The sequence below is a fragment of the Arachis ipaensis genome, chromosome B07, assembly GCF_000816755.2.
Source record: "Arachis ipaensis cultivar K30076 chromosome B07, Araip1.1, whole genome shotgun sequence".
Taxonomy (NCBI): Eukaryota; Viridiplantae; Streptophyta; class Magnoliopsida; order Fabales; family Fabaceae; genus Arachis; species Arachis ipaensis.
Window position 1 is genome coordinate 8062201 of NC_029791.2, and position 23378 is coordinate 8085578.

A 23378-nucleotide genomic window follows, 5' to 3' on the forward strand; every position below is an offset into this window, starting at 1 on the left:
TTAACTAAAAAATAGGTTTAGTTTTTGGATTAACTAAATCATGTACAGAAATTATTAATTTATTATTGATATGCACCATGTATATTGTTGTAGCTAATAAAGTTGAAAATAGAATAAATTGAGGAATAAAACTTAAAATTATTATGAAATTGAAGGAAAATTTATTTCATCATCAAAAGTTTTATTAGATTAAAAAATTTAAAATAACTTTTTTTCTGTTGAAATAATAAAAGCCTCTTAATTTTTCATATTTTCATAGTATTTTTCAATCTAATTGGATAAAGAACATTTTATCAAAGATTTAAATTTTATTTAAGAATTTGACATTAATTACTGAATTGTTACATACATGAGACGATATTCAAATTATCTAAATTTACTCAAACTAACAAATAAACTGATTGCATGACTAATCTAATTTATTTTTTGTTGTCAATATTTTTTCTTTTGTTTTGTTTTTGGTATTGCCAACCTAATTTAGGCCTTTTTTTTTTGTCATGGCACATGGCTAAATATGCCTGGTCGAGTATAACCCGTCCAAGTAACATCCGAAAAGAATCGAATTTCCAACCTAACTCAATTGTCTTGAGTTGAAATCTATTTTGCCCCTGAAATTTTCGACTGGTCTCAATTTTGACCTTCAAATTTATAGTTACCCAATTAACACCTTCAAATATTATATTGTGTCCCACATTTGTTTCTGTAGCTATTTCCGTTAACGGAGATTTGATGTGGCACGTTAAGTTGACAAAGTGTGTATCCACGTGACACCCAGTTTATCAGAATGGATGTGTGATGAGTGAATGACGTGGCAAAAGTTGAATGAACTCAATTTCTCTAGCAAAGTCTCGAACATATTGGGAAAAGAGGGTTGCAAATTGAGTTCATTCAACTTTTGCCACATCATTTACTCATTACACATCCATTCTAGCAAACTGGGTGCTACGTGAATACACACTCTGTCAACTTAACGTGTCACATCAGATCTCCGTTAACGGAGATAGCTACGGGGGCAAACGTGGGGCACAATCCAATATTTGGGGGTGTTAATTGGGTAACTATAAATTTTGGGGTCAAAATTGAGGCTGGTCGAAAATTTCAGGGGGCAAAATGGGTTTCAACTCCAATTGTCTTTCTCAAAGGTCTTCGGATTAGCACCATTTCCCAGGACGCCCTCAAGGTACCACCGTCTTCCTCGTTAGCGACGTCGTCTCCTCCGTCGGCCTGGTATCAGTTGTCACCACCGGCTTCCACTGAAGGTTGCATTGATACTGCGCCTTCAAGCCCACAGTGTTGTTCCTCTATTCCCAAGAATCGTCGTCGTTGCTCTCTGGTTGCCCCTTGGTGCACCACCTCGCCGCCGGTTGCATTGGCTCCTTGCCTTCGAATCTAGATTTCGGAGACCATTGTCCTCTGCCTTCAATTGAATCCTACTCCCTATCCCTTGCTTGGTCATCCGGTGCTTCGAAACCCAATTGTTGCCGTCATGCATCCTGTTGCCATCGCAGGTTATTGGCGCTTTCACCGTCGATTTGCTACACCTGAGACCGATGCTGCTCTTGATCTGCTGAGATATCGTATCTCCGTAACTCTTTCTCCCTAATTGAGGTGCTAAAGCGAATCTTTCTGTCTTCTTCTGCTCCACCAAGTTGTCGTTTCCTCCTTCTTTAGGATTCTTGCTATTTCTCCCTATGGACGTCGGTTCCAATCACTGCTAAGTCTTCCGCTGAGCATGAGAATGGCCACATAGTGAGGCAGTTGATTCGCTTCGCGTGGTGTCCATGTGAATCCCCACCAGAGACTTCCTGCTTCATCTCCTCAACATCCATCAGAGGTGTCCATGTGAACTCTCCACCAGAGGCTTCCTGCTTCATCTATGCAATATCCATCAGAATCGAATCCACTTCCCCCAAGCTACCTTTTGATTTCAATGTTTGGATTAAGGGTAAGCAATTTGATTCTATCAAAACATTGCTTAGTCCTAAATTTCTTATTATGATAATTGCATTTCTAATAGCACTTGCCTTTGCTGTCAGGGCTGAGCAAGAAGCAATTTTCTCTGCTGCTACCAATAGAAGCTTTTTATTTGTGTCTCTGATCACAACCGTTGTTACTGCCTCCCCTGTGCTTGCTTTGAATGCTGCGTCAATATTAGCCTTTAGCCAACCCTCTGGCGATACTCTATAGGTAATAGGCCTGACTCTATCTCTGTTGATTTTGTGCTTGTTAATTATGTCTGATTGCATAGCTTGTATGTATTCATGTTCTCCTATTTTTGCTTTCATGATAGTCAAATTAAGATTCACCTCTTCTTTCTGATATATTGCTCTTATTCTTGTCTTCCAAATCTCCCAGCATAAGCTTGCAATTCTGCTAATCATGATGTCTTGTTCCTCCCCTTCGATTTGTTTTATCTTCAAAATATTTTCTAAGAACCAATTTCCAAAAGATGGAACGGTTTCCTCTGTTGGCATGCATTGACATTGAGCTCCAAACCAAGTGGTCCTGGTTCACGAGCATAGTAGAATGGCGTGTTTTGTTGTTTCCTCTTCCTCATGAAAAATATAGCATATTGGTGTCCTAATTATCTTCCTTTTGTATAAATTAGAGTTTACTAGTACAATTTTGAGAAGCTTTCCACAAAAATATCTCAACTTTTTATGGTACTTGTAACCCTCATATACCTTTCCATAATTTCCTCCAATCTGCTCTAGTTATTGAGCTTGAAGGCTTTTATTGCTGTTTCCCCGCTGTCGTTTCCTTTCTTGCTATGTAATACCCTAATTTATAATGTATATCCCATCCTGTTTATATGGCCAGTATAAAAAATCTTCTCTTGACCTTAAGCTGACAAGCGTTTAAAAATTTTTTTGAATCATATTTTGGAAAAATTCTACTTCAATCTTAGCTCTATTCCACCTTTCTCCTCTAATTATTAGCTCACACACCCTCCTATCTGTACTGCCCATCCTATCATTGCCCCTCGTCATGCCTACAATCCAAATATCTTTTCCTATTACTAGTTTTTCTCCATTTTTCATACACCATTTGTCATTTCTTTTTAAAAAATCCCTCCTTATTAAAAGGCTTCTCCACACTCATGGTAATTTCTTTTGAACCTGTGCATGCCAAAAGTTCGAATTGGAAAAATATATGGATTTTAAAATTTTTTACCCAAAGTGCCTCTAGTTCTTTAATCATCCTCCAAGACTGCTTTGCTAGGTGGGCCATATTCTGATATTTAAAATCTTTAAATCCTAATCCACCCTCCAGCTTACACTTGCTAATGGTTTTTCAATCCTTCCAATGTATGCCTCAGTCTCCACCTGGTGATGCCACCAAAATCGGACAATTCTTGTACTTAGTCTTTGACAGAAATTGTTAGAAAACATAATCACATTTATAGTGTATGCCGGGATAGCTTGTATCACTGACTTTATTAAAACCTCCTTACCTACTTGATTCAAAAGCTTTTCCTTCCATCCATCCATTGCATCTTATTCATAACTCTCTTCAATCTATCCTAGAATTTTATTTTTTTTATCTTTTTCATTGGGCTGAAAAACCCAAATACTTCTCTGGATTATCCCAAACTGACATTCCTAAATTTTTCTCTTTGTTCACCCTTACTTGTATTGGAACCTGTCTTCCGTAGGTGATCCCTGTTTTTTTTATATTAATCTTTTGACCTGAAGTTTCAGTATATTCATTCATGATAAGCATAATCTGGTAGATTTTCTCTTCTTTTGCTACGGCCAAAATAATGCAATCTTCTGTAAAGAAGGGATGAATGGGAGTTGGAGTCTCTAGTCTGATTTTAAATTCTGGGATTCGGCCATTTCTATGAGCTTCTTCCAAGAGGATGGAGAAAAATTCAGCCGCTAAGATAAATAAGTATGGTGATAAAGGATAACATTGCCTAAGCCCTCTTTGCGGATACATTTTTTGTGTTAAGTTCCCATTCATTTTGAATCTATAATTTGCACTCCTAACACAAGTCATCACAAGTTGCACCCATTCTTTTTGGAATCCAAAAATTAGAAGGATATTTTTCAAAAAATCCCATTTCAGATGGTTGTAGGTCTTATTCATGTCTAATTTGATCACTAAATTTTCTAAAGCTTCTTTTTCTTTTTTTTCTAAGCTGTGATATGCTTCTTGAACTATAACTATGTTATCCTGAATTAGTCTCCACCCACAAAAACACTTTAAATAAGTGAAACTAACCTGTTAAGTGATTTTCTTAGTCTCATGACCATAAGTTTTGCAATAATTTTATAAATGTAATTACAACAATTTATCGATCTCAAATTATCGAGATTCTCTGGATAAACGCATTTTTCTTTGTTTTTGGTTTTATAGTTAAAAGCCTCTTAAATTTACTCACTTGATATATGTTTCTTGGTCTTGTACTTTTTCTAGATCAAATCATAAGGTATTTCTTCAAGGCCAATACTATGGTGATGAAGGCATATTGATTATTTAGGTGATGAAAGTATGTGGCTAAAGCTGCTTCTATACGCGTGGCATCGATGTTGAGAGAAACCTCAACAATTGCTAAATCAAAGTCAGAGCCATACGTCATGTTGCCATTTATTTTATTGTGATTAGCTTAAGTTAATCTTAATATTAAAGATATTAATTCGTGGGCCATTTTTGCATGGGCCTATTGCTTTTTTATGCAAAATGTGGATATGGGTTTCATTGTTTTTTATAATCTAAGAAAAAAGATGTTACGGGTTTAGGGTCAATTTATTTTTTGGTAATCAACCAAGAAAAAGAAATATTAGTAGCAATGAGTAAAACTGGAAAAAATTAGTTGCTAGCAAACAAAAATTTGATGGAACGACTAACACTAATTAAATGAGTGAAAAAAAAAAAAAATGAGTGGAAAATTAAAAAAAGTGGCCATAACAGGAAGAACAATAATAGCATTATAATTAACTTAATAATATTAAAAATAATTAATATTTATTTTAATCAATTTAGATTGGGTGAATGATCATTTCATTTGTCTATTTAAGCAAGTATTTAGAGTTCGAATATCGTCTTGTGTGTATAACAATTCATTAGTTAGCGACAGACCCTTAATAAATAAAGCATCAATATGTGGTAGATTAGTCATCGACTTGCCGAGTTAGAAAATCCGTAGAAAAAAATTATATTTGTCTCTAAAATAGATTAATTTTCCATTAATAGTAATACTTATGGACTTTTGTTTTGTTGAAATTTACTTGGGACAATTTTATTTGTTGTTATCATATTCATTCTTAAAGTCAAAACAACATGATCAGCATTGTTACTTGTTAAAACTTCACATTTTATGAAATGATTTCTAAATTTTCAAATTCATAAACTTATGTCACTACAAAAGTTATTAGATCGATCGATTAATATTTCTTGGTAACATATTATATCGAAACACTATTGTTGAGTATTATTTAGTGTGAAGAGAAACCAATAACAACTTTTGTTATTCAATATATAATTTAGTCTATTGAAAAATAAATTAATATTTTCTAAACTTGTAAATATATTTTTTTCTAATTTTTTATATTATTTTATTTGACAATATTTACCATTTTACTGCTAATAAATAAATAAGTATTTGCACTATTATACTTATTGTCCTAGATAATGATTTAAGATCTATGATTTAGGGTCTAAGATTTAGAATTTAAAATTTATTGATGAATGTGTTGAGTTAAGTGATTAAAAATTAGAGATAAGGTTTAGGATTTATTGTGTGAAATTTAGGGTTTAAGATTTAGAGGGTTATAGGTTGAAATGTAGAGTTTGAAGGGTTTAAAATTTAATAGTTTATAGGATTTAAAATTTAGGGTTGGAAATAATGGTAGAGCGACGTTTACCGGAAGAGGGACACTTGCCTCCACTGAAATTGTAAAAGAAGATTATATATATATGCCTCTTTGTTTTATTTTGTTTGTCTCAATAATAAAATATAAATGACTTTTTTGAGGTTTATGTTAAAATATTTATTTTATTAAATTTAACCATATATTTGTCTTGTTAAATTTGATTTAATATCAAAATTTAAATAAAAATGAATAAGTAGTGATAATATATTTATTAAAAGTGAAATCTTATAAGTAGCTGTCTTCATGTGAAATTAATCGTTAAAATTTGTTAAATGATGATTTAATTAAACTTGTCAAATCTTCTAACGATTCTCAAATTGCAAATTTACACAAAAATATCTACACATGAATTTTGATCTTTTTAAAAACTAGCCAACTAGTTTTTTGGAAATAATTAACCAACTTTTAACTATCCACATTAACCAATGTTGTTTTTTAATTGTATAAATTCTACTTTTGGAAGGTTTAAGATTTAAATATAAAATGAAGAAAACTATTTTAGAAAAGTTAATTGACATTGATTAAAAGAAATAATGTAAAAAAATTCTACTTAGCTTATACATGGTTAAGGGTTTATGATTTACGGTCTTAGATTTAGAATTTAGAATTTATTTATTGATGAGTGTGTAGAGTTTAGTGATTAGAAGTTAAGAATATCGTTTAGGGTTTATCAGGTGAAACTTAATGTTTAAGATTTACAAGGTTATAGTTTGGAAGGTAGGGTTTGAAGGGTTTAAAGTTTAATAATTTAGAGGGTTTAGAATTTAGAGTTCAGAATGGGGGCAGATCAACATTTACTGAAAGCGACGTACTTATCTCCACTGAAATTGTAAAAGATTATATATATGCCCTATTTGATTTATTTTATTTGTCTCCATAATAAATTATAAATAACTTTTTTGAGGTTTATGTTAAAATATTTATTTTATTAAATTTAACATATGTTTGTCTTGTTAAATTTGATTTAATATCAAAATTTAAATAAAAATGAATAAGTAGTGATTAAATATTTATTAAAAGTAAAGACTTATAAGTAGTTGTCTTCATGTGAAATTAACAGTTAAAAACTGTTAAATGATGATTTAGTCAAACTTGTCAAATCTTCTAACGATTCTCAAATTGTAACTTTACATAAAAATAAACTTCCTAATTAAAAGAAAAAAACTTCCTAATTAAAATTTGATTGAATTTTTTTTATTTAATTCTTATACATAATAGTCTAAATATATGTAAAGAAAAAAAATTGTACTTATTAGTTATGGTTAAGGGCTTATGATTTATGGTTTTAAATTTAGAATTTAGAATTTATTGACGAGTGTAGAACATATGTTATAATTCGTTTGATTAAAATAGCATATGTTGTAATTCAATTGATTAAAATATTCGTTAATAATGATTTTTATACATATTAGTGATAATTATTTTATTATTACAAAAAAATAATAATATAAAATATATACTTATTATGAATGTAATAGTCTTTATTTATTTTCAATATTTTAGGTTACAATCTACTAAAAATATGCTTAAAGTCGTTGTTAACTTAAGTATTGGAATCTCTTGCATGTACCATCCTTCATCTTCTTCCAAAGAACTCAGACGGTAGTACCTCGGCTCAAGAACAAGCAGATGTTGTCTCACAAAGAGTCTGAATCTCACATCCAGACCCAAATCACCGTTTCAGGTAACCATGGGCGGAGAAAATTATTTCACCTGCTAAAATCGTCACTTTTTTGTTTAGAGAGCGGGAAACGAATTTGGACTGGTTAAGTCTATTCTCCAACTTATTTGAACAAATAAATGTTTGACATTCACTTTTTTTTTTTCTAACCACCTCTAACACACCCTAAAACTAACCTTTTATAGCCAAAACTCCTATCAATCTCAATCACCAGTCACGTTTTTAGTTTTATTTTATTTTTTTCTCTAATCTTAATTCAAATATATATCTCTTATTTAAGGTAGAGTACTTTATTTTCACCACGAGGGAAGAGTACTTTATTTCTTCCTCTACAATCCATTTAATAACATCATTTAGGGCCAGTTTGGCTAAACTTTTTAAATAAGTTATTTTAAAAAAGGAGTTTAAAATATAAGAACTTTTATTAATAACAAATTTTAAATAAATTATTTTGTGTTTGAAAAGTTATTATAGAAGTTCTTATTTTAAAGTTGTGCATTAAATAAGAGTGATAAAATAGCTTTTGAAAATAAGAGAAGTCATATTTTTTAACTTTTTCAAAAACTCTTAAATAACTTTTTGAAAAGTGAAAAGTTTATTTAAAAAATTGTACCAAACACTATTAATATAACTTTTTATAAATTAAAAGCTAAAAAAAAAGTAGCTTTTGGAGTTTTCCAAACAGACCCTAAAGGTGGAAGGATTAGGAATGAATTTGACCGATAAAAAGACAAAATGGAGACAGATAGTGAGCCAGTGACACGTCTTGTCAAAAGTCGGATAAGTCTGCGTAGGTAAAATTGTTAATGTTATTTAATTATTTTTGAAGAAAATAAAACGTCTCTTTTTTATATTTGTAACAATATGGATCTCAAATTTTTGGGCCTTATCATGTGGGCCTTATGCCAAGTGAAACAAAAGAGGTCCATCACAGAGAAGGTGATGGCTTATGAAAATTTGGTGTGCCTGGTATCTAATCTTACACAACACGCTTTCATACCTTCTCAGAGCTTGGAAAAAGGTAAATGGAAGTCCCAAAAATTGACGACAATGGAAATGAAAGCCAACGACTAATGAAGAAAGCAAAAGAAGCTGAAACTTTAAGGTAGGTTGATTCATCGTTTACACTAATTCGTATTTAGAATCTCACCTTGTTGAGTCTAATGATCGAAGTCATTTACTCGAGGTTTTAGGGACATACATACAATGGTCAAGGACGACGTTAGTGGAGTGGACGACCAGATAAACGAAGTACTGAATGATATCAAGAAGATGAGCAAGGAGGAAATGGTGATGTCTATACTGAGTACCCAAGCTAAACAGATTCAAGCATTAACTGAGTTGATGGTGCAACATAGTAAAGTTCTTGAAGTGTTGACTGCAAGCCATCTCGCTGGAGATAGGTCTGGAAAGAAAGACAAAAACCTGACTGAAGAGGTTCAAGATGCAAATTCATTCCAAGGAAAACCATCGACAAAAAAAGGATGTGGACCACAACAAAAGGACGTGACCAAGTATCCAACCACACGAGGAAGGGTTACGACCAAACCAGTCGTTGAGACCATCCTGAAGAAATTTGAAAAGGACGCATCCCGCTTTCGGCCAGAAGCACCCATATGTATGGACTCCATTCCCGAGGTATGTTGTAAATGTTAGATGATAAGATTTCTTTTTTAAACTTCTCTTTAAGTGTGGATTGCTCGATTATTTTATTTTTTCTCCCATGATTGTTGGTAGTGCTTGAATCTTTCATTCTGGCCCCCCGAGGGCATGCAATTTGTTGGTGTTGAGCTAGCAGTTGCTTGCTATATTTTCGAGAATGATTTGGATATGAGGTTTGTTCCGAAATTCGTAACTTGTGTATAAGTTTATAGTTGGACCTTAGAAAGTTGCATTGCAAACTAAAGAAAGTGCTATGGCCTACATATGGCAGTGAAATATTGGTGGATAATGACCACTGTTCTGGGAGTAGAGAGGTCTTGTGAACATTGCGTCCATGGTTGGAGCTTGTGGACGATGTATGTATTTTTGTCCACTGCTATTGTATTACCAAGTGATGAGTTTAGAAAACTCTAAATTAATATTTGTGATGACTAAATATTATTAAAATAATTAATTACAAAATTATTAATTTGATTTTCATCTAATATATGTTAATTAATAACTTTGTATTGCAGGTTTTAAATTTGGGCCGAACAGAACAAAATTTTAAAGCAAGCCCATTGGAATAGTTTTCATTCAGCCTTGATGCTAAACCATTGTGATAAAAAATGGCTGAAACAATGTTTTTGATTTATTGGGCCAGAATGAGTCTTAATGCTACAAGCCCATGATTGTTTCTCATGCTTGATCCGAAAAAAATTCATCAGGAAAGCAAATGTTATCATTTGCCTTATGCCCTTCATCGGATCTCATGGATAAAATATTTTTGGGCCAGTTGTGATTATCAATGTTATAAGCCCAAAATATAATTGCTTGAAGGCAAGCATGTTTGGTCCGAAACCATGAAGCAAAGAAAACAAAGCTTCATTTGCTTCCAACGGATCCAAGAACTTTACCATGCAATGGATTTCAAATTCACTCAATTATCATTAATAGCATGGGAACTATGAGAGAGAAAAGGAGTGACATGATTGATGTGCTCAAAGCTACACGCCACTCTAAGGGAAGTAAAAGCACTTTTTCACTTGAATTGATTAACTCATTTAATTACTTTCCTTCCAAGTTTATCCTCTCTCTCATCTCTTTCTTTCTTTCGGTCAATAACCAGGAAATCATGCAAGCAAAAATGAGCTACCAAAGTGAAGGAAGAACAAGCTACAAGACCATCTCAATGATGGCAAGAAAACATAACAAAATAAAAGTATGCTGTGGCTGAGATATTCACCAAAAATGGTAAGATTTGGTGAGGTAATCTCGGGCTCCTCATACCCAAAAAGAAGAAGAAGATCTCGGCCAGCAAGGAAGAGATTCTTGGAGTTATGGCTTGTCTTTGATTCTGCTCAACCACCACAGGAAGTAGCTAGAGTGGCGAAGTGATGGAAGAGGCAGAGATTGGAGCAGATGAAGCCATCATCATCATGAAGCATCAAGGGCCAGAAATCCATCTTGGAGAGCAAGCCAAGGATGGAGCGCCCGGATTGATGAAGAGTGATGACCAAGGAAGGACTAGAGGTAATTGCATGTTGGGTTTTGCATGGTTATCTCTTATCTCTCTATGTGGCCGAACCGGTTCTGTTTCTTGGAGAAGAAGAAGTTGGCTTGGTTTTTTACTTCAAAAGTGGAGGCTTCCCTCTTATATAAAAAGAGAGAACAGCCACTGTTTGGAGCAAGGAGAAAGTTTGAGAGTACAAGGCACAGTGTTCTCAGAGCTACCTGAGCTAACAGTTTTCTCTTCTCCTTCAATGTATTCTGTTTTGTAATTTTTCTGTTTAATTTTGTCATGTCTTGAGTCTCATGGAAAAAGGCAAACATTGAGGTTTGTATGAAAAAACCATAGAGCAGAAAAAGGCAGAGAGTGCAAAATTAAAAGAAAAAGCCATAGATGTCTTAGAGTTCCTTTGTTCATCTATGTTGTGTTTCATGATTTTGTGGGAATCCCCTTGTAAGTTGGGTTAGCACTTTACAGATTGTAATCAGGAAGATTATAGTGAAATTCCATCATGGTTGTGATGGAGACTGGATGTAGGCTGCACTGCACTTAGCAGCTGAACCAGGATATATCTGGGTGTAATTTTCTCTACTCTCTACTCTATTTCTGTTTCCACTGCACAGGAGCAAAAACCAAAAATATATCGTGTCAGTTGACGAGACAAAAAGAAAAGTCTCGTGGCTAAGGACGAGACAAAAGAAAAAGTCTCGTGGCTAGTGACGAAATAAAAAGACAAAAAAGTTCCCTAAGTTGGTTTCAAAGATCAGCAAGTATTATCAAGCAAAAAGGGGGCTAAAATTCAAACCCCCTTCTCTTAGCCACTGATAACCATCACCAAGGATTTTCGACCACGAACCATATGTATTGTTTTATGCCTTAGTAGAACCATCCTTGCATGAAATTAAATTGTCATTGTAGGTTCTGAACTTGGTGGTTGGAATGGTCTCATTTGGTAGAAATGACAGCATGTGGTGGCTACCAACAACTTTTGCGGTAAATTCACCCCTTACCTTGTATTTATTTATTCTTTTATTGTCATACTTTATAAATAAATATTTTTAATACTTTTATTTTTTTACGGTCTTTATATGGTTTTCAGTATGTGATGTTGAATTAGTTTGCACTTTATTTATCGTTTTTTTTTCTATAATATAAATTATCAAGGCGATTATAAATGCCAAAGCAAATACAAAAAGAATACTAAATAAAGAGTACCGTAAAAATTATGACAATAAAAAAGTACTAAATTCCTCTACATAAATTTGAGTTCTTTTCAATCCAAAAAATTACAGTAAAAAAGTGTTTAAATATGGTCATAAATAATAAAAATTCATTTTTTATTTTATTTTTTATACATAAGTGATTTTGGATGATGTAATCTAAATAACATTTATTTTATTATAATCTATTTTGATATAAAATTATCAAACAAATCATATTTACACCAACTCACTCTTTATCAAAACCAATAAATTTGTGAAATCAATTTAATCCAAACACCATTTTATAAATGGTAATCCAAACACATACTATGTACAGGATATTAATTAGTAACATTATTTATCTTGTAAGCAAATTGCTTTGGATCCAAATTTGCACTGCAAAGCCACCCTTGACTACATTGCAGCCAAGTACATGGGTATGGTAGAAAACCTTGTCAAGGTATGTGTATCCCAACTTCTAAGAATTTTGTCAAATTATTCTCTAATGGCATCTCTAATTTCATTTGGAATTGTCTTTCAGATTTATGTCCCAATTTACATTGAGCGTCATTGGTACCTTATGATAGTTGACATGTTGGAGGGTAAGCTTGTTTATTTGGATTCCTTGAAGGACAAAGACGAACGCCAACGCAGGGTGAAGCAAATGGTTACCGTTGTATGTGTGGACGTAACACTCTAGATTTTTTCCCTTTTTCTGTATTTTAATTAGATCGTAAATGGAGTCAGCCATATTTTATCCCACACAGGTTATAAGTTCACATAGCCAATTTAGACTCATGAAACCACAACTCATATTTACTATTTCTCTCAACAGGCCGAATTTTTGGACATCACGTTGAGTCAGCACAAGTTTTATGATGACAAGAGCAAGTCACAAAAATCAATCTTGACATTCAGGGTGTATGAACCATGCATTTCACAACAATCTGGGTACTCCTATTCAAAATTTGGCTAACTTGTTTGGTTTGTTTTTGTTAAATCATTATTGATTATCTTCTTCTTTCATAGATTGGATTGTGGTGTCTGGGTCTTACAATGGATGATAATGTCTGATCTATGGAATTTTTATAACGTAGTAGTCAACGACATAACTAGAATGACTAGCAATTGACCTTGTGATGGGAGAACACAATCCACTTAGGGATTCTGTTGCCAACAAAGCAATCAAATACTGGGATAGCAAAATGCTAATGTCCAACAAGAGACGTAGAAAGGCCATCCGAAGGAACTAAAAGGCCAAGCTGTTCTTCCAGCCCCACAACATAAGCATGTAAAGAAGGTAGTGGTGGACCTAAAATCTGGTTATACATGAGCTGTAAGGCTATTCACTTTACCAAGACATCTTGCTATTTTTTTGGTGTAGTTATTGGTTATGCAAATGGAAACTTTATACCATTTCGGGCACAATTTTTTTGGTGTAGTTATTGGTTAACCAAATGGAAACTTTATACCATTTCGGGCACAATGGTGAATGTCAAATCTCTATTTTATAAATCACTGTCTGTATTATTGGAAAATATTACATTATTTTATGCAATGAAATATTGGAGTAAATCGAATAAAGGCCAACCTTTTTTTTTTCTCATTTCTATGTATAACCATGAAATAAAGGCCAAGTGTCAATACCAACAAAAAAAGAGTAAATATGGCAGGAAACATTCATAATTCATAACTTGTGGAATCTAGTTGTCTAATAAGAAATTTGGCTCATACAAGGCAATAAGTTTCACTAGTCCAATGCCCTATTCTATTGTTGCTGGAAACACAACAACAAACAGCCCTCCACTTAGATTCATCAGAACGATGCTTTCGTTACCATCTTTTTCAACTACGATGTCCAAGCATGTCTACCAGCCTTGCACTCATTGCACTAATCTTGCTCATCATCTGTGGACGGAGTTAGGTGAGAAACTAAGTCGACCTACGTTAATACAATCAATTTATGACTACATTGTGCGTACCTGCATCAATTGATCTCCATTGTTCTCCTTAGCAGCTTGGTCGACAAACTCACTGTGCCCATCAGCATTCAGACCACGAGAATATTCCCAACCCCTCTCATTCTTATAGGCAGTCGATACTGAACATCGAACCTGCAAGCTTGATAATTTCAATTACAATATATGAATAAACCCTAAAACCCTTACATAAGCATGGTCCACCATGAACAATCACAATTCAAATATAATTCATCGCACCTAATAGATGTACTTCATACAAAACTAACCAAGTTTATAATCAACTACTATAATAAAATTAAGTTGAAGGCAAATAAGACTCACAAATTCTGTTGGGGATGACCCTTCCGATCCAAAACCAGCAACTCCCTCCTCTTGTAACTGCTCTTCACGATTCGATGCCATGTCCTCACCCCGACCCCGGCACTGTCTTTTGTTGTGACCGAATTTCCTATACTTGCCGCACCGTCGTTTCTTACCATTTTGCCTTTTCACCCGAGGAGCTCCCTTCGTTTTCACGACAACTGGGTCGTTGATATGAGACACGTTCGTTTGTTTCTTTGCACCGCTAAAATCTTTGCAGTTTGCTTCAAGATCCTCACATATTGCACGTATCCCATTCATCGCCTTTATGAAGAATGACGACTTTCTTGACCCGACAAACAACATCCATTGTGACGCAGTATGGAGTGCCCCATGTCGAAGTAAAATACTCCTCTCACTACCATCGTCTGTAACCTCAACATAGTGCTCCAACGACTTCGCATCTTGCCTCCATTTTTTCAACACCAACCGGTCAGGTATTTCTGTTAGGTGCTCGTATTTCATCACGAAGAACATGTGTCGACATGGATACCCTTTTTTGTTCCAAAAATAGCAGGGACACACAAGATTGCTTAAAACCCTATCATACAACACAATTAGGTGTCTTCCGGGCTCCCTATACTCCTCCAACGTGTACACCATCGTGGTAGATCGTCTCACTTTTGCCACGAAGTTCACGGCACCAACACCTTCTATCTCTTTCTTCACATCAGCAAACAACTCTCGCGTATAAACACTCGCAACAAACTTCTCAATGGGGTCTAGGCAAGTAGTCATCACTGGAACGCCATTTATTGATCTAAATTGTGCAAGTAGTTTGTTATTCCGATACTCTCACACAAGCAGTTCAAGGTTTTGTACCATCTCAAGGATGCTATGTCTTGACTTTAAAAATTTTTTAACATTCGAGTTGATCCCTTCACACCGAGAAGTTGTCCGAAACCCAGCACAGAACTTGTCGCGAAGGTATGCATTGGCCCACATGCTTCTCTTCTCATAAGTTTCCCTAAACCAAAAGGTGTCATGCAAACCATGCTCCTCCATAGCTGTTGCCCACTCTTCTTCAAAATCCTCGATCTCCATATCAGCATACAACCACTTTTTGAAAAGTTGACGCAACCCAGCATCTTTAACATTCACAGTGACTTTTTTTTCCATGTGCCACGCGCATAACCTATGGGTTGCCTTCGAAAAAACTGACTTTATGGCAGCTTTCATTGAGTCACAACCATCGGTGACAACAACCGAAGGCATCTTGTTACACATCACTTCTAGCAAATTTTCTAAAAGCCACTTGTACGACCCAATGCTCTCATCTAGCACTAGCCCGAATCCAAAAATTGTGGTATGTTTATGATTGTTAGAACCTGAAAATATCACCAATGGTCTTTTGTACTTATTCTTCTTATACGTTGAGTCAAATGCAAGAACGTCCCCAAAAAATTGATAATCAGTCCTGCTACCTCCGTCGGCCCAAAACATGTTTGCCAACATGTTATCCTTAGTTAAATTGTATCTTGACATGCTCATTAGGTCTGCAACTGCCTTTCCCTCTAGGTATACGATTGCGGCATTAGAATCCCCATCCACTATCTTGGCACGCTTACTCTGGTCAACATAGTTATATGCATCAAACATTGATGTTGATATCAAGGTAAATTGATAACTTTGCATCACAATTTGTGCGGGTCTCAGGCTTGTGCTCCCGCCGCCTATCAACTCGGTTATAGTGTTTATGCTCCCTCAATCCTGCCCTATTACAGAAAAACCTCCTCTTAATCAACCTTCCGTCATCATCCTTACCACAATCACCCTTTCGAATGCCAAATCCGTGAAATTTACCAAACACCCTGTAAAACTCATAAGCTCCATCATCGCTGCGGAAAACCATCCTCATTATGTCTCCAGCAGTCAACCCCAAAATGTCTCCGTACTCTAACCCTTCAACATCGTCTATTTCATCCTCTAAAGACCACTCAAACTCATTATTCACATCAGTTGTGCAATCTGCTGATAGAGCCTCCATGTAAATAATGCACCCTATGAATTCAGCATAACAAGGTAAATAAGATAAAGTTACTAACACCACAGTTCATGAACAAATAAATCAAGCAACCAGCATATTGGCCATAATATAAGATAAATCCACTTAAAGAACCTATTAAAACCTCATTGTTGCTGCCATAATACTACACTCACAAAAATCAACTAACTTATATCCACTAACACAACCTAATTAGCTTATTCTTCAAAACAGAACACAAACTAAAAAATATTAAAAATATAATAGAAACTTTTAAATATTTAAATTCACTAATTTATATAATAATAAATTTCAAACTTCTAGAATTTAACATAATTTTCTATATTTTATCAATAAAATTTCACATTCAAATTCAAAAATCAAAATTTATAACCAAAGAAAACTAAAATACACACAAATGCTAAATCCACATTCAAATCTAGCAATATAATGCGGTTGTTGATCATACTTTCTATCCATCTTCAAAATAAAAGAAATTTCTAATTAATTATATCAATTTTTAAATCAAATCAATTACTACCATTAATTCCAAACACACTAATTCATTTTCAATTTACTTCTTTTTAAATCAAAACCAATCCAAAAATATTTGTTCCAAACACAGTTCGAACATTGGAATTAGTACTTTGAGTAAGAGGCTTCACTGAACCACCTCATAGTTTGGAATTGCAAAAACAACTCTTAAAAAAAATAAAATAAATAAGAAACCAATGGCAAAATTTCGAGAAGAGTTATAGTAAAGCAGCTAATCACTCTGAAGAAATAAATCAAAAGGTTGCCGTTAGTTTTTCATTTTCCATGTAAATTGAAAGAGATACATTACGAAATCATATGCTTGAAATGGATCATGCTACAGTGTATACAAATTCATTCAAAATCAACAACAAAACAACATAAACGTTCAAAAAAAATGAAGCCTTCCAAGAATGAAAATAAAAAAAAAATTGATTTAGTTTAGAATTTACTCATTTAACAACTACTAACTGACTAAACCCAGCCATTATAACAGCACTAAATCAGATTACCAATTTAATTTAGTTTAGAATGACTAAAATCACGGATAAAAAGTGGAGTTTCATTTTATTCATAAAGATGCAAACAATGAGGCTGATTTTCTTGCTATGATTGGAGTTTTTAGTAAAGCGGAAATGGTGAATTGAATTTAACCTCCAAGACCATTTGTGAATCTTCATTAGAGAAACCCCTTGTCTTTTTCTTTAGGTATTTGCTTTCTTGCTTCTTTAATTTTTCACAACACAAAAAAAAAAGGAAGACTAAAATCAACAACTAAGCAAGAAGCACTAAACTAAACCAATTAAAACTCACTAACCATTGAAGCGCGAAAGAAGAAATAAAAAATAAAAGTCACAAAACACTAAAACAAAGCAAGTAGCAAGCAGTGGCCACTGAGAGAGGAGTCAAGAAGTGCTTACCGTAGAGGTGAGTGATGGTGAGATGAGCAGAGGCTAGAGACTGGAGGGGCGACCAGGCGAGGTAAGCGGCGTGTTCAACAGTTACGTGAGCGGCCAACGACGGCAACCTCTGGTCGATGGAGGGAAGTGGGAGGAAAGTGGTTGCTATGGAAAGTAGGGGTATTCGAGTGAATTCTGAATTGCTGATTATGGGTGGGCATAATTTAGGGTTAGATTCAGAAATTTGAGTATTTTTATGGTTACTATTATTTTTTTTAACATTATTATTATTATTATTATTATTATTATTATTATTATTATTATTATTATTATTATCTTTGTTTTTTTTGGTTATGTAATTATTTTCTCTCCATGAGAGCGTGAAAATTTTGGGAATTATACTAATGTGATAACAAAAATTGAACTCTATATTTATAGAAGGATAAAAATAAACCTAAGCCCACAAAAAAGCCCAACAAACAGATCACTTTCATTAGAGTTAATTTACATTGAGTTAATAATGTCATGAAGGGAACAGCTTCAGAGACACTACTGACTCAAGTCAGATATTGTCTCCTGAAAAACGATTTCAAAGACACGCGTCACGAAACAATACTATCTCCGTTATTTTCATCACCTAAAGAAGCAAAAATCTTTCATCACCATAGCATTCACCTTTCTGGAAACAAAAAAAAGACAAATAAGGTATGCCAATGGGCCTGCAAGGGCAAGTTACGACCTTCGTAATATTTTTGATCTTTTGAATAACCCATTCGATTTGAGAAAAGCGAATGCATAAACAACTTGGGTTAGTCGAGTAGTCAATTCACTCGTAAAGTTAAGTAAGTGTTAAGAATTTGAATTCTGTCTTATGCACGTAGCAATTTATTAGCCAACGACAGACTCTTAAATAAAGATCGAATCCGCAACGAATTAATTCTTGACTGATCGAGATGGAGGATAACATGAACGACAAAAAAAAAATGTACAAAATTCAGCGTTATAGAACCTTATATAGAACTGAAGTTATGTACTATATATTATTATATCAATTATTGATGTGAATCCATATGAGAAACTCATAACAAGTTTTATCTCATGAAAAACTAAAGATTTCAACACTTTCCGATGCCTTGATGAGATCGCTAACTTAATATTCTACCCAAATAATAGATGGTATCGGAGACTAAATTTTAAAATGGTTTCTCATATTCACTATGTTCATTATTTTAGTCTCTCAATTTTAAAATTTACTATATTGATCTCTGAGATTTAGATTTGGGCATCATATTAGTTTTTGGACTTTTTCCAGCATTGAGTCTGCGAGCGAAGTGTTGAACTGGTTCTAACTTATCACGTTGGACATAAGGTTAAATGGTGTTATTTTATTTTGGTATTTAAACAAGGCAAAAATAAAAAGATGAAGAATTTATATAATGTGTAAACTATTTTCTCTCTTTTCATTCTCTAAAACAGTTTTATTTTTGTCTTGTTCAAACATCAAAACAAACTATGTCATTATATTTAGTTCTGTGTCTAGCATAGCAAGTCAGAATTAACTCAATATTTTATTGGTTGACTCAACGTCAGAAAGGGTCCAAGGACTAATATAGTGTTTGGAACTAGATTTCGAGAACAAATATAATGAATTTTGATTCTGAAAAACTAAAATAATAAAACTCATGAAATTTAGGACTCACTATGAGATTTAATCTACATATATAGCACGCTTTTGCAATTTGCTACCTCCAATACAAAAGTTAATGCGCGAAATATTTTAGTTTATTATTTACAAAGTTATAAAATTATTTCTCTTAATATTTTAAGTTGTCTACTCTACTTTATGCGAAAATTTCATTTTATTAAAAAAANTATTATAAAAATTTCAGTATTAATCAAGTTATGAAATTATATTCTCTAAACTAAAAAATTAGTATATAAAATATGAAATCGATATATGGTGGTCATTATTATAATGGTTACACTATGATTGTATAACTTTGTCAATATTTAAAAAGTTTTAGTAAAATTAATATAAAGACACTTTTTATACATTTTTGTAGTATTATGGTTAGGGCACATGCAAGGGACTGATTCTTATTTGACACTGCCCGGTAAAATATAGTTATGAGAGTGACTAATGAATGATGGTGAATAAGTTGTTAAATATGAAAACATAATAATGACAAAGCAACTACCATTCACATACATGTTTGTGTTGGGAGATGGCCGGTGATTCATATTTTTCTCCTCAGTGTGTGATTGTAATAAAAAAGAACGAATTATATAGTCCATTTTAGGAATACCCAAGCCATCTATGCCTAATCGAGAGAAAACATATTGATTAAACTAATCTATATTAGGAATATTTGTTTTGATTTTTTACATTTATAAAGGTGCAAAACTGATGACAACATACAAGCTAGTTAAAAGACTCAAAAACTTTTGATATATTGATTAAACTAATCTATATTAGGAAAAAATTGTGTTTAGTTAAACTATTGTATTTAGTTAAAATTGTGTTCTAAATGCCGTAATAATTCTATAATAATTTTAATTTTGTTATAAAATTGTTTTGTAACAAAATTTGTAATTTTTGTAACCATTTTTTTTAGTTACAAATGTAACTTTTTCTTGTAGTGCGAGCATGTTTGATTTATGTTGTTGAGTAAAACGGAGTTTTATAATAGACATAATAGGCTACTTCCGATATATATGTGCTGTTTAACCTAAAAAATTCAAAAAGTAATCGATGAGTATTTTAAAATATATATCTAACCTGTATAAAGTTTTCGTGGACATATTTGAAATATATTGGCTAATCAATGTATGAGTTGGTTCGAAATGGTAGTTAATAATTGTAAATATATATTTATAAAAGTATTCTTCAAGGTTCGAAATTAAACACTACTACAACGAACATATCACTTCTTTGACAAATTTTTTAGGGATTTGCAGCTGTTTGAAACCGTCATAAAATAGATTATCAATATTTAATAACCCTCATCTTTTAATAAGATGTGGAAATAAATTTGCAGTTGTTTTTAGTAATTACTGGCATAAAATTCCTGATTTTTTTTGTGACAGTTTGTAATTAGCATTAGATCTTCGTTTAAACTGCCACAAAAATATTGTATTTTGCAGTACATGTATTTAAGTGTTACTATTTTTTGTTTTTTTTGTTTTTAACATTTTTGGTATTTTTTTCAATTCTTTTAGGATATATTTTTTAATTTTAAAATATTATTATTTTTTCCTCTAGTAATCTAAATGGTTTGCAAAACTCATGAAAATATAAATGTGAAATAAATAAATATATGTATCTATTTAAATGTCGATGACGTACATGTCTAATTAAGGTCAAGTGCTAGTTTATATATAGTATAGAACAATTTAGAGAGTCAATTTAATTCAACCAACTGTTTCAAAAATCAGCCAACAATTGAATATTAAAAAAAATATCCAATAATAAAATCAATAAATACACACAACTCAAGTATAAAAAGAATATTTGAAATGAATAAAGAAAATCAATTTAAAGTATATAATTTAAGATTTTAAATTTAAAATTTGGAATTTAAAATTTGGGAGGACGGATGGTGGTTGGCGGAGAGGGGGGGTGGTCGACAGCAATAGGACAGTAACGGATAATCAACAAAAATGGTGAGTGAAATTATAATGTTGGGAGGAAGAAATAAAAAAGTAATTAAAAAATAACGAGCGATTAGATTTATTTGTTTAGCTAATTTTTACGAGCAATGTTAGGGCCAGCAACTTTGGTATTTTGTAACCATCAATTGGTCATCAATAGTGTTTTTAATGGTGTGAGATTACATCCAATGGTGAGAAATCAGTCAAATCACTCACTTTTCTTTTGATGGTTAAGTACTGGTCAGAAAACATAAAAGTTGCTGGCCTCCTAAATTTTTCCAATTTTTATTGCCCCTAACCAGCTTGTTATATACGTGCGTCAAGTCCAACTTATAAGTAATCTCATGTTATTATTGTCATGAGATGTAAATACCAAATTTTATTTTGGAAAATTAAAACATATATGATCAAGGAAGTAGCACTACTTAAATGTTATCGGAAAACTTTTAAATGTACTGATACACCGGTGTTTCAGTGATTTTTAATTATTGATCTTAATTATAAAAAATATATATAATTAAAATTAATGATTAAAAATTACTGAATACCGGTGTACCGGTATACTTAAAAGTTTTTCTATATATTACAAAATTACACAACGCACACAAACGAGAAATCATTGGCACACATATACAAAGCAAGGATGAAAAGCCGAAGCAAGCAGCAGCAACCATCCTTATTATATTGTTCGTGTCCATGATTGATTATTGCATATTTGCACTTATTATATATATATATTACAAAACCTCTTAATAATATTAACCACATAGCCAAACATATTATTTTATAAGTTGTTGAGATTCTTCTTCATAAATAGCTGTTGGATGCAGCTATCTATCTATGCCTTGAGAAGATGAGAATCAAATTCTTTAGCATTCTTGTCAAATAACTCCATGAATCCATATGGAGCTTCAACATTCTCATTGATTTTCTCGTATTCAATAGTGAATTTAGCTGAGGCACCACCATCACTCTTCTCAAACACTTGAAGAAACAACTTAAAGACTTTATAGTTCTTACTTATATCTCCATCGAAAAGATTGTATGTAATTGACTTGTTCTCCTTGTCAATAGCTTCAATTTTCCCCTTAAACTTAATTGGCTTGCCATCTATTTTTTGTCACAATAATCAATTAAAATAAACAATAAATAAAAAATGTATATATTAATTTATATAAAAATATTCATTTGGACGTTGATTAAATTAGGTTAAATTATTCTATTAGTCATTATAATTCATCAAATTTATAATTGACTCTATACACTTTAAATTTGTATTCGTATCCCTTGTCGTTCAAAAAATTTTGTAAGATGAATGAAAATGTTTTTATAATGTTTACTATCAAAATAAAACTAATTATAAATTTAAAATAGGTACGTACAAAGATCTAATTAAAAATGTTTAAAATATAAAAATCTAATTATAAGTTTAAAAAATTTATAAGAACTAACACACTAATTTAACCATGAAATTATTACCTACGATAAGAGTCCAATTCTTAACCGAATGAGGGACATGCCAGTTATCACCTTCATGCAACTTGGCTTCATGGATTCTTTCACAAATGTTTTGAAACTTGTGGGATTGAGTTATAAAGATGTTGAAGTACTTTGCAGCTGGTGTTTGGACCGTAACTTCAATACTAAGTTTACCACTTAGCGCCATGTCTACTCGAGAAAGAAGCCAAAAGTATTTGTGAAGCAAGAAAAGTATGTAAATGAGAGATGGATAAACATATTCTGCCTTATAGAGCCTTATATAGAAATTAAAGAATATAGATTCTGATCTAGTCTAATTAATAACGAGGCATGAAGTGACGCAGTTAGGTTATAAATTGTTTTCTAAAATTTAGTATAGGTCATCTCTTTAATATTCATGTTTTATAAAATTTAAAATTTAGTACGACTCAAAATACTAAGATAGATGGATGATCAATATTCATACATAAAGTTCTAAAAATCAAATTAGACATAGAACTGATGGAGTTAGAAGTTCAAAAGTTCAAAAGTTTAATTGGAATTTAATTGAAATTAAATTAAATATAATAAAATAAT

General features: G+C 32.6%; 3 protein-coding genes across 4 annotated transcripts; all 3 read right to left on the reverse strand.

Annotated features, from left to right (window-relative positions):
- LOC107608665 lies at positions 13494-15843 on the reverse strand. Of its 2 annotated transcripts, none has more exons than XR_002351091.1 (3): positions 14217-15843; positions 13896-14034; positions 13494-13821 (listed from the first exon to the last, which is right to left on the reverse strand). XR_002351091.1 is itself a non-coding variant. In XM_016310384.2 (3 exons), the coding sequence occupies exons 1-3, from the start codon at positions 14991-14993 to the stop codon at positions 13759-13761; spliced, it is 972 nt and encodes a 323-aa protein (XP_016165870.2). In that variant the 5' UTR covers positions 14994-15843; the 3' UTR covers positions 13494-13758. The 2 variants fall into 2 exon arrangements, 1 of the variants encoding a protein (XP_016165870.2); XM_016310384.2 differs by having other exon boundaries at positions 13896-14027.
- Positions 15847-17910, reverse strand: LOC107606685 (putative protein FAR1-RELATED SEQUENCE 10). The gene is made up of 2 exons (XM_021107665.1): positions 17694-17910; positions 15847-16256 (listed from the first exon to the last, which is right to left on the reverse strand). Exon 2 carries the CDS (start codon positions 16240-16242, stop codon positions 15847-15849), a length of 396 nt encoding a protein of 131 aa, XP_020963324.1. The 5' UTR covers positions 16243-16256; positions 17694-17910.
- LOC107608910 (MLP-like protein 43) lies at positions 21920-23064 on the reverse strand. The gene is made up of 2 exons (XM_016310689.2): positions 22803-23064; positions 21920-22433 (listed from the first exon to the last, which is right to left on the reverse strand). Exons 1-2 carry the CDS (start codon positions 22987-22989, stop codon positions 22162-22164), a joined length of 459 nt encoding a protein of 152 aa, XP_016166175.1. The 5' UTR covers positions 22990-23064; the 3' UTR covers positions 21920-22161.